We start from the raw sequence: 14247 nt of genomic DNA on the forward strand, positions 1-14247 counted from the left end.
TCAATACGACCCTGGCCGAGCGTCTCTTTGGGTATCAGTATTGGAAATAGCTGCAAGATCCCTCAAAACGCAACAGGGAATGGACCCAGAGGCTCCCCCAGGTCATCGCGGCTTTGAATAACGAGGCGGCCAGGGCTACGGGAATGAAACCCAAGGATGCTATAAAGGAGAAACGCGTAGAACACAAGTCCTACGTCAAACGTTCGAGGGCGGTCTTCCCCCAGGAAAAGAGATTAGGCAATGTCACGATTCGATATCTCTATGAGCCGGGTGAATTAGAAGGAGGATCCAAAAGAGCTACGGATCCTAATTGGTCTTTGGAAACTTACCAAATCCGAAGTGCGATAGTTAAAAAGGGTCAGCCCATCTTGTATTATCTTCACGATGGTCCCACGCGTGGGTTCGTCAAAAAAGAACTGCTTATCGTGTGATGTCCGAATGCTATCGTATGGATGCCGTCGTCGCACATCCACCTCTTACCGTCAAATGCGGACAGTGACACCTTCTCCTGCGTAGCGTTGTGTATCTGATGACCGTAGCTGCGTAAGGAGTTCATCTTGTGACGCTGCTCCTTACGCGTACGCAGGAACTTTAAGTAGCACTCGTGCGTAATGTCCTTCTTAACAACGTACTTTTTTACGCCTTTGGCTTTCTTTTCTACGCCGTCCAGCTTCAGCACGCTGTACATCTTTGGTTTCAGCCCCACGTACTCAACTATGGGTTTTCCTTTCATTTCGTCCTTCATCTTACCTATTACCTTTTTGTTTTTCGCGGAGTAGAGTAAGTGGTCGCGCGGGTAATCGCTGGTGTCGTACTCATCTAAGTCGGGTAGTCAGTCTTTGTAAACGTCGTCCGTCTGCACCTCCAGGATCAAAGAGTCGGTGTCGGTGTATAAGAGGCGGCACTTATCACCGTATTTCGGTTTTAGCTTGTCGTAGTAAAACTCATACATGAGCAACTTTGATAGGTCTAACACTGTAAACCCCGTGTATACGGGTTTGTTCAGAAATAGGTTCGCTTTCTTCATGTGAATCACGTACAAGTTTAACATTTCTACATATCTGACGAATCCAGGCTGTGACACGTATGCTTCTGCGTCCTCTCTGGTGCTGGCTATCTTTATGCTTACGCGCTTACGGAAGGTCTCCATGGTCTTACCAAATGCGCTATTGTTCATTAGTTTGAACAGGTTCTTCTCAAAGTCATTCTTTGCCTGCGTACGCTTTTGTGTGTTAAAGTCAATGTAGAAGCGCATCCATGGTTACTGCGTGAACTTCAAAACGCGGTGTATGTGCGTTACTCTCATTCCGTGTCGCACGTAGAACTGCAGGTTGCGGTAATGCACCACGTACTTCTTTTTGTCCATCAGGTTCATAGTTAGTTTCCTGTACGGTTTGTAACCAGGACACATTTCCCTTTGCAGCGGACTCAGCTGCTTAAATGGTATTTCTATTGCTTCTGGGGCAAGTGGAAACTCGTCGTGGGCGTCGTGTAGGTGCTCTGGGTATTCCAGGTCCACCTCCAGCACGTAACCCTTCTCGGCTTCTTTGTCTACCTGCATGTAGAAGTCTATGGGCTTTATGTCATCCCATTCAACGTCACGTACAGATAAGTACTGCAACATTGCCCAGCCGTAGAGGTTGTTTGCGTCTAAGTAGAATATGTATGTGGTTGGTTTCTCGGGTCGTACTCCACCGTGGGATTGTTCGCTTTTGCGTATCGTCTGCTGGGCCCGCAAACCCCGCCGCGAATACCGTCTTCCATGAAGCGGTACATGTCGTACTCCGTTAGCAAATCCAGTTGTGCGTTTGTCTTCTTTAGCAGCGCACTCCAACTAAGCCCAGGAGCCGTGTAGAAGTTCGCTGGATCCAACCCGTAGTATTCCATTGCCATCTTTCGAAAGCTTTGGAAAACATCTGCGAGCAGCACTACGTCTGAACGTAGGTAGATGTCGTGGTATTCTCGCATATTCTCACAGGAGTACTTTTCCCACACATCTAACGCATGCTGGTACTCCTCGTCCTTTATGCCGGACTCGTTTAGGGTGCTGTAGAATCTCTCTTTAGGTGGTAGGGGTTCTTCGAATCGATCCCAGGAGTCCATATACTTGTATGGGTATACTCCTTTCCTTTCCGCGCCGTATTGGCTGGAAATGGGGAACTCCGTGTTGTATCTAACCAAGTTTGCTAAGGAGTCCGCCATAAACTGCTGCGAATCTAAGAACTTTAGCTTGCCCACAGTTACAGACATGTAGCGCTCTTTGTTGTTGGGTATGCACTTGACGTCGGAGCCGTCTGTTCCTTGTAAGAGTAAGTGACTGTCGTAACCCCTTAAATTGTGAAAGAATACGGGTATTTCCATTTCTGGATCTACTTTGAAGTTTATATTGCATTTCCAATGAGACGCTTCTCTGTATTTACCCGTGATGTGGCAGTGATCTCTAACCTTATCCACATAGAAATCCTCAACGAATGCTTTATGACAATGAATGCAGTGGGTGGAAGGCTTGTTGGGCTTTCCCCCCTTCCTTGCATACCTACCACATTTAAAATGAGCTTCTCCTAGATACTTTCCACTTTCGTGCCACGCTTTCTTGGCTCGTCTTCCAAACTGGAGAAGCGTATGTTGGCAAATGTGGCATTTCTTTGCCTTGGTAAAAGCCTCCTGGTTCTCTTTGGTAAATACCATCTTCTTTGGACGTCTTAATTGTTCTCTTATCTCTTCCTCCTCTTCTCGCAATGCTTCTAGAAACTTATTAGCTGCGTTCTCACCTGGATAAATCACAGGAGGGTCGGCCTTAGCATCTGATCTGACTACTATGTAACCAAAGGAGCAGATCTCGTGTAATCACACCTTATCCGGGGCACCACTTTTCTGCTCTTCCTTAGTTATCAACGCATCAAAGTCTGCATCTATCACGTAAGGCACCTGCATCTGCTTTTGATGGTCTGAGTAGGATAGGTTCTTATCTGTGGGCATCTGGATCCGTTGCGCCACTTCTTCGACTCCGCGACATATTTCGTCGTGATCCTTTAGAGCTTTAACGCTGGTAAAGGATAACAAACAACAGTCGCAGAAGTACTTTTTACCTTTATGCTTAGTATGTCTGTAAAATAGTCTGCTAACATGTTTGACCCACGAATAATGTCCGCCGTGGTAGAAGAGGTGTATTCGTTCTCCTTTACTCTTTGACAGCACTAGTGGTACTATCGTTTGGTCTCTGACTCCGTAAACGTTAATGGCTAGGTCATTTTCCTGCTCGAATATCGGTATGTCTATCAACTGCATTGGAAACTCTACGCCATCCCACTCTAAATCATCTGTTGGGTACTTGCTTGGTCTACATGGATCCTTATCTACTGGATACAGTGCAGATCGTATTGCCCACATAAAGCATCTGTTGTCATCATTTTTTACGTTGACTATGGCTTTCTTCCTTTCTACTCACGTTGGTAGGAGTACGTAATTTCCTCCTCGTATTGGGACGTACCTTGCCATGCTAACCTCCATACCTTCTACCTCCTCCACTGTCCAACCTGATCCTTCTTTCGTGTAATTAGACAGCGGCTCCATTATTGCTTCTAAGGCTTCGTTAAGTGACCTATCCAGATTCGTGGACTCTAATATCACTAACGACTTCGATCGCAACACTGCTGTCGTCATTACCTCGTCTTTTGATAGACTCACTTCTACCATTATGCTTGCTTTCAACGCTCCTAATTCTTCTATACCTTTTCGGAGCGTCCTTTTGACCTTCCTTTCTGACTGCCGCCAAAACTGTCTAACGTCAATCTCACCGTTACCGGGTATTGACACCGTTTCGAAATTGCTTTGGGATTCCATCTATATAATAGGAAATATCTTATACCTAATTCCAGACCCTTTTCAGATCGTCGTAGTCATACTCACAATCCTGACAATGCCAAAACAATTTAACCTTAGTCTCAAACTTCTTACCACATCCACAATCATAGCTGCTCATACATTTCGTTTTCATCTTCAAATGCTTCTTTAAGTCCACTTCTTTCTTAAAAGTTCTCTTACATTCTTCACACTCCATATATAGACTAACATATTTAACTACAAAGACGCGGGATGCGGGTAATAACGGCGCGAATCGAGTATTTTACTTTAGACGGGTAATCCTCCTGTGGTCGTTGCGCTGGAACCCCCATCCCCTATACTACTCGATACAGCTATTTCAAAAAACATATAAAGGGTGTTTCGTGGAATACAAAAACCATTACATATTTCAACGACAACATCTGTGTTATTGGCAAGAATAACAATTACAAATACAAGTCAGTCCAGCTATTCTTGCATCTTGGAATGACCGATAGATAGATAGATAGATAGATAGATAGATAGATAGATAGATAGATAGATAGATAGATAGATAGATAGATAGATAGATAGATAGATAGATAGATAGATAGATAGATAGATAGATAGATAGATAGATAAACTTTATTAAAAGTGTCAAGTTATTTAGCTAAGATATAAGCTAATTAAGGACACTATAAAAGAACCAAATAAATTAATACAAAAACTAAATAAAAAATATACAAATATACAAATATTTAAGAATATATGTATTCTAAGATATATAAATATGTAAATAGTGATTAAAATTAAGTGCTATCTAAAATTTTCCCTACCCTACTCATATCCCAAGATCCAAGCCCAACCGCAATTCTCATTTAATTAAAATGTAACTTCAGTAGAGAACAGACAATCTCTCGATAGATTTCTGGATGGATAAGATGAAACTAAACAACCAAGTGAACAACATGCTCAACCATAAGTCTCTAGGTTGAGCATGCTATTCACTTGCAGGATCCATCCAACAATCCCGAGACATCAACTGTTCTTATAGCAATTCGAAAGGCATTTGTGCTGGGTTTGTTCCGTAAGTCCTTACTAATCTTATTCCATAAATATGGACCTAAATATCTGATTGAATGCTTACCATATCTAACTGTACTTAAACCCGGAATAGAAAAATCAGAATGACGTAAATTATACTTATTTGATTGACTCTGAAAAATATTATCTACATAATCAGGAACATATTTGTTCTTCACTTTGTACATTAAAATTAAAATGTCCTGTAGACGCCTATTAAGCAAAGTTGGCAATTTGGCCCATTTAAGTAGTTCATTATAATTTGCATTATGATCATTAAAGACTGCTCTCAACGCCCTTTCTTGTACCCGCTCTAATTTCTTATAGTCTGTAGCCTTCCCAAAATGCCAAACAACATGACAATATGTTAAGTAAGGTAAAATGGCAGATAAATATAGTGATAGCTTGGCTTGTGTTGGTATTAGATTTCTTAATCGTGAAAGTATTCCAATCTTCATTCCCGCCTTCTTACAAGTAATGCTTATATGAGCACTAAACTTTAGACCGTCATCTAGAGTGACACCTAATAACTTCAATTCCCTTATGGAATTGATATCAACCCCATCTACATTTAATGTTAAGTTAGTTTTAGTTTTATCCCCAATTAGCATAGCATTATACTTTCCATAATTTCCTTGCAGCAAGTTCTCATTATACCATTTAGATATAATTTGTCCTTCTTCATTAAGTGTTCTTTGTATATTGTCAATAGAATTTCCTGAGGTATATATTTGGTGATCATCCGCATAGCTTGAAAGGTTGTCTCTTTTAACTATATATGCCATGTCGTTTTGAAATAAGTTCCATAATAGCGGGCCAAAGGAAGATCCCTGAGGACAGCCTCTGATTGATGTTTTCCACTCACTGTAGGTATCTTGCAGTTTGACTCTGTTCCGTCTATTTTGAAAATAGGATCTTATCAATTCCAAGGATCTATCAGAGAACTTGTAGGCTTTCAACTTATTGAGCATCAGTGATGGATGAAGAGAGTCAAAGGCTTTTGTCATATCTGTTGACAATAGACCTATACATTCCTTTCTATCAAGCGCCATTCTCCATTCTTCAGTTAGTCTAATTAGTGTAGTTTCACAACTATGCCGCTTGCGATACGCAGATAGAGATGGATCTAATACAGACTCAAAGTGTTTGTTGACTTGACTACTTAACAAACTCTCGTAGATTTTGTCTACCGTATTAAGTAATGTAATGGGGCGATAATTCTTCTTGTCTAGCGGATCATCCTTTTTAAAGACAGGACACCATATTCCTTTTTTCCATGAATCAGGCCATATCCCTTGCTGTATGCTTTTGTTATAAAGTTTGGTCAACGGTGCTGCTATTCCGTTAGCTGCGGATTTCAGTATCATAGAAGTTATGTCATCGTTGCCACACGCTTTCCTTGTGTTCAACTTCCCAATGCTAGACTTGACTTCATCGGTGTTTACTGTCTCAAATTGGAATCCACTCCAGGTAGTTTTACTTGAGAGTACTATACTTCCAATACTTGGATGATTAGTAAGGTCTTGTTCCGTAAGATCGTTAGCATTTGGACCTCCTATGTCGTTGGCCATAGTTGAAAAATAATCTGCCAAGATGTTCGCTACTTTGGTTTTATCAGATTCAATGGATCCGTCTGCATCATTTTTAATACAACTCGCGCTTTGTCCTTGACTTTTGCCTTTGTTGTTCATAAATGGCTTAAACGTTTGGAAGAACTTGCGAGGTTTGGTTTCCATTCAGGTGTCATATATGGTACGTCCTTTTCTCTAAATCTCATTTTCTTCAATGGCATATGTTTGTCAACTATCGAGTTAAACAAAACCTTCCAATAATCAAATGCATCATCAAGAGTCAAAGGTATCCATAACATCCCACGGGGCATTTTTCAGCTCTTCTAGAAACTCATTTATATTCACATTCTTTGTACTTCTAAAGGTGACAACTTTTCTTCTATAATAAACTTTTTCGTTCATTAAACCGTAAACCATATGATGATCGCTTATCTCTGGTTTTAAAACCCCACTGTCCTTAAAAAGTTCATTATCATTAGTTAGGATGACGTGCAATAACGATGCTGTAGTATTTGTAACTCGAGTTGGTTCACTAATGAGACAATTTAAGTTAAATACATCTTCTAGATCAATGAGAATTTTACCCTCTTTCTCCAAAGGTTTGAGTTTATCAAGGTTAATATCACCAGTAATGGCAACAGAGCTACAATAGGCCTTTTGCAACAATAGATCACGTGTCAAATTCCCCCATAGCAACAAGCCTCTGGCGGGCAAGCTTTCCAGACATTCCTTGACAACAACAAGAGTTTAAGTAGCGGAGCGTGACCTTTCCAGAACTATAGTGTCTGTTTTATCCTTATATTCTTTCTCAAAGCCGTTGATTTTCCAGAAGTACTTTGTTCAGATATTTTTCTATCTTGTGAACGTGTTTTAAACGTTTCAAATCAAAAACAGAAGGTTTTAAGTCCCAACAAACTACCTCTTGTGCTTGTGTAGTTGAGATCGCCATCACTCTTGTTGGAACATACTATGACTCATTGAAATGAAATTTTCTTTTTCGTAGTGGCATCTAGTGATCTGTAAGGCATTCCTCTGATCACTTTTAGGGAAATAGAGGCGTATTCTAAAAAGGAATCTGGCTGTGACAACACTTCTAAAGCCTATAAGTTCTTCGCTGAGCCTGGCTATCTGCACGAAGTCAAAGGTAATTTTCGATTGACTTTTATTAGATGTTTCGTGTTCGCTGACGTCTAGATATTTTTCAAAACTATTCGCATAATATTGTAAGCCTTATTGTTCTTTATTTTGTTCTTTATTGTTTTCTAGTGGCTTATTGTCCTTTATTGTTTTCTAGTGGCTTACTCTCCAAATATTGCAAAAGTGACATGCAGATGCTACAGGTCCATGAAAAAGTCAGAGGCACCTCACACACTGGAATCAGATATCAACCTTGCTACTAAAGCAATAAAAGGTAGATGTTCCTGTGTTGCTGGTACAGGAGGATTCTGCCATCATGTCATTGGATTGCTTTTTTATATATCCCACTGCAAGCAACTTGGTCTGAAGTCAATACCTGATGATCTTACCTGCACTAGCCTGCCACAAAGATGGAGCGTTCCAAGAGAAAAAAAGATAGCAAATAAAGCCATCCAGGAACTTTGGGTGAAGAAGCCACGGTTTGGGGCAAACTACTCCAGATTTATCAAGAGCACATTGTACTCGCCTGCTGAAATGTACCCCATAATGGAAAGGGAAAAGTTAATGAACCTAGATCCTCAGCTACTGATGTTCACCCAGGCATCAAAGATAGAAGAGTAGTATAGGGCATACCAGTCCTGATTCACCCGACCTTGCCCCATGATTCCCTGAGTTAATCAAATTCGCGTAGTAATGAAATTCCAAAAACGCAGTAAAAGCTACGACACCAAAAATGGTCCCCGGGGATTACAGGGGTCTCAAAAAGCGGGCACAAATATGCTAGATATATATGCATGAATGTAAAGAATTCGTCTATGACTTCTGTGTAAAGTGCTTGAAACCCAAGTTTGTACCTACTAAGCCAAATAAGTATATTTGTTGTGGTAAGAAAATGCAAATAGAACATGACACGTGAGCACAGTGTTACGAGTGTGGTAAGAATATTCGTAATGCCGTACCAAATGCTACCAAAGAGCAATATTACGCCATTGGAGGTCGTAAGAAAACACCTTATAAGAGAATAAAATACTTTAGGGACTGGATGAGTCATATCCAAGGTTTACACCTGGTATATTTAGACAACGAAGTAAAGAAGAAAATCATAGACCACTTAGAAAAGCCAACCCCGCAAAGTCTACGGAAGACATTGAAAAAATTAAAGCTAGGAAAATATTACAAAGCTATTCCCTATCTCTGGTCTGAAATTACCGGTAAGCCTATTCCCGAGGTTTCTGATATGACAAAAGCCGAGTGGATGTTTTGTCGGCTGAATAAGGATATTCCTTATTACCCTAACGTAATCTATGAAATATTTTACAAAATTCACCCCAACCACCCCCTGTTAGGATGGATTCCGAGAAAATAAAAATGCAAAACTGGCGTTTATTTTGCCAGAAAGCCCACTGGGGAATGCATCGCGCAGAACACCAAGCTATTCCCAGTGGGGTTTTTTGCATATATCTTTCTTACGACCCACCAGAGGGTGAACTCCGGACAGCGTCCCGAGACACCCCCTGACTTTTCCAACTTTTCCTCGCGAAACCCCCCATCGCGGGGTTGAATCGCATTTGCACACCTCCCCCCACGGTTGCTGTCAGTGGGGGAGGCTTTTTTCACTCACAGCAACCGGTCCAAATGCGTCTACAGCGAGGCTTGAACTCGGGACTTTAGGCCTCCCCAGCTCCAAAGTCCACGATCACAAGCGAACGCCAGACACATCTGGACGCTTATGTATGTGAAAATTATTATATTTAATCTGCATATGAACCAGACAGCCGGCGTTCGATACGTACATGAAATCCTGTCACGCTTTTTTCAAAGCAGATGTTTACAGAGCGAGCTTTTTTTGAAGCTCTTCTTTTGCCTCCTGGTAGATCTTTTTGCGAGATTCCTCGGAAAGATCTTTTACGACTGTTTTTTTATTCCTTATGTCCGACTTTAATTTCTCGTACTTTTCCTCTTCGGCTAAGATAAGCGAGAATTCTACGTCGTCTATCTTTCTGTCACGCAAAGCCTTTGAGACAAGGTCAGTGATCGTATTTACTTTAGCCCTTGACAGAGCTATTGTCGTGTCGTGTTTTGATATTTTGCTTGACAACTGTTTCATAATGCCCGTAGCAACAACCGAAATAATACCACAGGCTGCCCCAACGCCGGCCAAAGGAACTCCAACAATTATTCCCGGTCCAGTAAGCGAAGTAGCAACGCCAGAGACCGTTAACACAACAAATATGGATCCTGAAGTTATCGCAATCTTATGTAGCGTACTCCGGGCTCTGACGTATTTCTTCCTAACTTTTTCGTAGTGTTTTGTCTGTCCTTCCAAGTAAGCCAGAATTAAATTTGCTTTATTCAGACGAAAGTTTTCAGCGTTTAATTCGTTAGGGTTGGGTAGATCAGGATAAAGTGGAGATGCTGATGGTATAACATCCATTATATATACTAATGTACGACGCTTTTGGGAATGATTTTGGAGAGCAACCACATTATGGAGATTACTTAAGTCGGAAAGATGTCGGAAAGATGTTCGAGCATCGGCCGAAGCCTGTGCATACCAATCCGAAGCCTAAGCCAAAACCTGTAAGGAAGGAGCCAGAGCCTGTGCCCCCTAAGTCAAACCCCACGCCACCTAATTTCCAGGAGAATTTATTGATAACCAAGGAAGATTACCCATTTTATGATGCCGAAGGTGGCATAAACGACTTTGATAAGCTGGTAACACACCTAAAGATTCCAGTGGGTAAGCAAACCTTTGACGTAGTAATAAGGGATATCTTTAAGGATTTTAAGCTTAAGCACACTTCAGGAAAAGAAGCCCACGAATGGCTAAAGGGGCCTAACTTTAAGTACTGGCCGCAGCAGTTAAACTTTGCCGTCTGGGCGGTACAAAGGGCTGCGGGGTTGCCGCGGATATGTTCGACATTGCCTTTCTAAGGTTCCACGTTGCCTTTACTATGCGGCGCATATTGAAGGAGCTGCACGTGCCACTGCCAGGGGAGAAGCCATTCAATCGAATGGATAACCACTACGATTCCGCTGCCCTAGAAAGACTAATGAATGAGTTTAAGCCGCAGCAAAGAGACTTTCGTTATCGGGAGGGCGCCACGCATGGCTTGGGTATTATCTATGCTTTGCATGTTGACGGCGTGCGTCCGGCAGACATGTATCATCAAAAATACCCCGGGGTTTTGAAGTTTTATGACTTGGGTGGTCGCAAGAATGACGTTACGCTGATCGATAGGATTGAGACGATTTACCCCAGTCCTTGGGATCCATTCGTATTATTAAAAGGAAAAGGTCTAAGAAACCTAGCTCGAATTAACCGCAGCATTGAAGCATTCGTCTACTGCACCCTGGGAGCGCAGGTAAATACCCGCAGCCCCATTGTTGGTTCCCAAGGTGCGTCGCGGGAAACGCAACAAGAATTCCTAACCCTGTTTGAGTCCGCAATAATAGAGAACGACATATCCAAGTCAGTTCAAAGATATCAATTGGCGGTGCAGCAATCTAAAGTGCGGCTGGATTACGCCTTGAGTCCTGGTTGTTGGTTAATGCCAAATAATTTGGTTATTAACGCTAATTCCGTTGTGGGTTACAACAACAAGCTGCAGCGAGCTACTAAGGATATGAAGTTTGGGATGAATGACGTAAACTTTGACATGACCAAGGGCATTCCTCACTTCGTAGAGAAGCCAAAAAAGTCACACGAAACGAAGGTACCCGCAGTTAAGAAACCATCAAAGAAGGTCCTGCCTACGATACCCGAGGAATATGACCATAACTTACTAAAGGCCGGCTTAGCCACAGCAAGCATTGGTCTGAACTATTATATATGGTGATTAACAACCCCTACGTAGCTGGAGTAGATTGCGTTTACACAACTTACACAGGCGAGAAAAAATACAACCAGAGCTCTTGGGTTGATGTCACGGGATGTCCGTGAACCTGAACTACTCAGGAAAGAAGCTGATAATATGCAGCATTTGCATTGGCACGAGCAGCCATGCCAACGTTGGCTTTAGGCTCCTAGATGACAACGGTATACTGCAGCCTATGCGCGAGAAAGACGAACAACAGAGAGCCCGTGCATTTCTCCGTAGAGCCCAACCCTGGCAGCGCTGAGAATTTATCGGTTTGGACTTTTCATATGGTCGCCGATTGCCATGGGAAGGTAAAGCTGCAAATGCGCGTAGACGATTCTGGGAGCGTTTGCGTGAATGGCATAGAAAATCAAAGAGACACAGCTTATAACCACAAGACCATTAGCACTTTTACGGTGGTTAGTCTTTAAATATATGGATAACCCACACATAAAAGAGGACTGGTTCCTTTATTACTTAGAGGAGAAGGAGTACGTAAATGATGAATGTTTTGACACTGAACTTTGGGTGAAGGTTGGAGGCGTGGGATTACTTGTGTGTACTATTAGCCTTAATACGGTGTATTCGTGCAATGCTGGGTTTAGGATCGTTGATGACAATGACCATCCATTACTGCCTTACAGGAAAAAAAACAACAATAGGAACCCAGTTCATTTTTCCTCGGAGCCCCCTCCGGTAAGCGGAGAAGATCAAAGGCCGGCGACTTGTCATATGATAGCCAATTGCCAATATGCAAAGCTGCAAATCCGTCCCAGCGATGGAGGTAAGACCATAGCAACTCGTGGTCGCATAGGAATAAATGCTGTGGGACCTTCTCCACCGGATGCTATTTGGAATCATAAGCCCATTAGCACCATGACCGCCATACCGCTAGTTCCGTATTATCAAGGCGGCGCGAATACTATCTTTACTTATCCCCAGTCGAGGACGCCTCGGAGGTCTGCCGACGATAAGGATAAGATCAACCCTTCATCTTCTTCAGGAGTACCACTCCAATAGCTACGACTAATATCCAAATGTTATTCCCCACGAACTTCAACAGTTCGCCGCCGGTCTTAAGCACCAAGCTAAGAACACTACCAAGCAGCCCAGGAAGACCGGCTGCCATTTTTTTCCCCAAGTCTGTCAGTCCATTGCCTAATTTCTTTACGCCTGCGCCCGTAGCCTTAAGCGCGGACAAGATTACTCCTACTACGCTTGAAATATCGACCGCAAATGCCAGAGGAATACCATACTTCACCAGGGCTCTTTTTATCTTTTCCTTGGTGGTAAGCCCTAGCTCCTTTTCCAGGTTTTCCTTTTGCGCCCGTAATTCCGCAACTTCCGCCCTAAGGGCTTCTACTTCCTTTTGAAGAGCCTCCCTTTCCTCTTCGGGTCGAGTCAGGTCATTGATTATTTCCTGCTTTTCGGCTAAGCTCCTTTCCAGATCTTCAATAGGCCTGATCTTTTTGCCGGATTTGCTCTTCTTTGGTGTTAATTTCGGCAACCAACTGCCGCCGCTCCTCCAAAGAGCCGGCTATGGTAACATGCAAGTTTTCGGCTTCTTCCTTGCTCATGTCCAGGTCTCTTGGAGCGAGCTCAAAGGCCTTTTGGGCTTGGTCTCTTTCGCGCAAAGCTTCGTCTCTTTGTTCTCTCATTTGCATTATTCTTTGATTTTTGTCGTCGACTTCTCTCTTTTGAGCATCGAGAAGCAGTTGGTTTTGTCTCATGTAATCCGCTTCCCTTTCCTCCAACGTTTCTTGCAGCTCCTTGGCGCGCTTTTCTAACGCAACCTTTTCATTTAGGGTTTCCAACCTTTCTAAGTCACTTCGGGCAGCTAGTTGAAAGCCCTTTAATCTTGTCACATCGCCCCTAATTTCGCCATTTTCATCGAAGAGAAGCTGTGCTTTCGTCCAGCGGTTCTTATCGGGAAATCGCAGGTCTTGGACGCTTATGAGGAACTTTGTTGCCGCGTTCTGTGAGATTTACGTCGTCAACCTCAAAGCGGGGATAGCGCTGACTTAGCTCCTGCGTTGCCCACTCTATGGTTTCCCGCGTGGTTGCTTCGTCTATGTCTTGAAGTTCCAAGTACTCAGGGATGGGGCCGCGGTTCTTTGATTGCCACATGCGATTCAAGGCTGCCTTGAAGCTTTCCCACCTACTACCGTACTTGTTTTCTAGGGCTGCGTCGTACATTAGGAGGTCGGTCTCCGCGCCTTGGGTCCATGCATCGAATTCTTCATCGTTAATATCAACTTGACCTTCTTCGGTAAGGGGGTCAAAGTCAGTAGTTCCTTCTACTTCCATTATATATGATAAGCTCAAAGTTAAATCCCAACGTATTACCTAAGCAGGTTGGCGGACTGAAAGCGGAACGCACCTTTCACCGGGTCACTTTCACGCCTTCTAGCGCAAAACCAGGAGAAACCTTGTACGTAGGCGTACCCCGTCTAACGGATAACCTAGTCTTAGTTCCTGGCACCTTGGCTTTAAGGTTTGACCTAGCGGTGCAGCCCAGCACCAAGGACAAGCGCTATACCGTCAATAACGTGGGCAGGAACGTTGTCTCTAAGATGAGAATCAAGTTTGCTGGGGAATCCCTCTTGGACTTGAACAGGTACGACTTATACACCACGTAGAAGGATCTGTGGCTAACGGCCTTTGACCGTGCACAAAAGATAGAGCAGGGAATCAGTAGTGTCATCTTACGTAAGCTTCGCAGTGATACCAACCCGGCGCCTACGGACTCCAGCGGAGCAACCGCAGTAGCAGAC

At 43.0% G+C, this 14247-nt stretch overlaps 1 protein-coding gene across 1 annotated transcript; it reads left to right on the top strand.

The window, feature by feature from the left end:
* The first annotated feature begins 6960 nt into the window (after positions 1 to 6960).
* LOC148912046 (uncharacterized) lies at positions 6961 to 8234 on the top strand. The gene is made up of 3 exons (XM_089027927.1): positions 6961 to 7091; positions 7523 to 7620; positions 7771 to 8234. The coding sequence occupies exons 1-3, from the start codon at positions 6961 to 6963 to the stop codon at positions 8232 to 8234; spliced, it is 693 nt and encodes a 230-aa protein (XP_088884053.1).
* The last annotated feature ends 6013 nt before the right edge of the window (positions 8235 to 14247 follow it).

Source organism: Actinia tenebrosa, unplaced genomic scaffold (genome assembly GCF_029948245.1).
Source record: "Actinia tenebrosa isolate PJP-AT-01 unplaced genomic scaffold, QUT_ActTen_1.0 PGA_scaffold12__29_contigs__length_12842862, whole genome shotgun sequence".
NCBI classification, from domain to species: Eukaryota; Metazoa; Cnidaria; class Anthozoa; order Actiniaria; family Actiniidae; genus Actinia; species Actinia tenebrosa.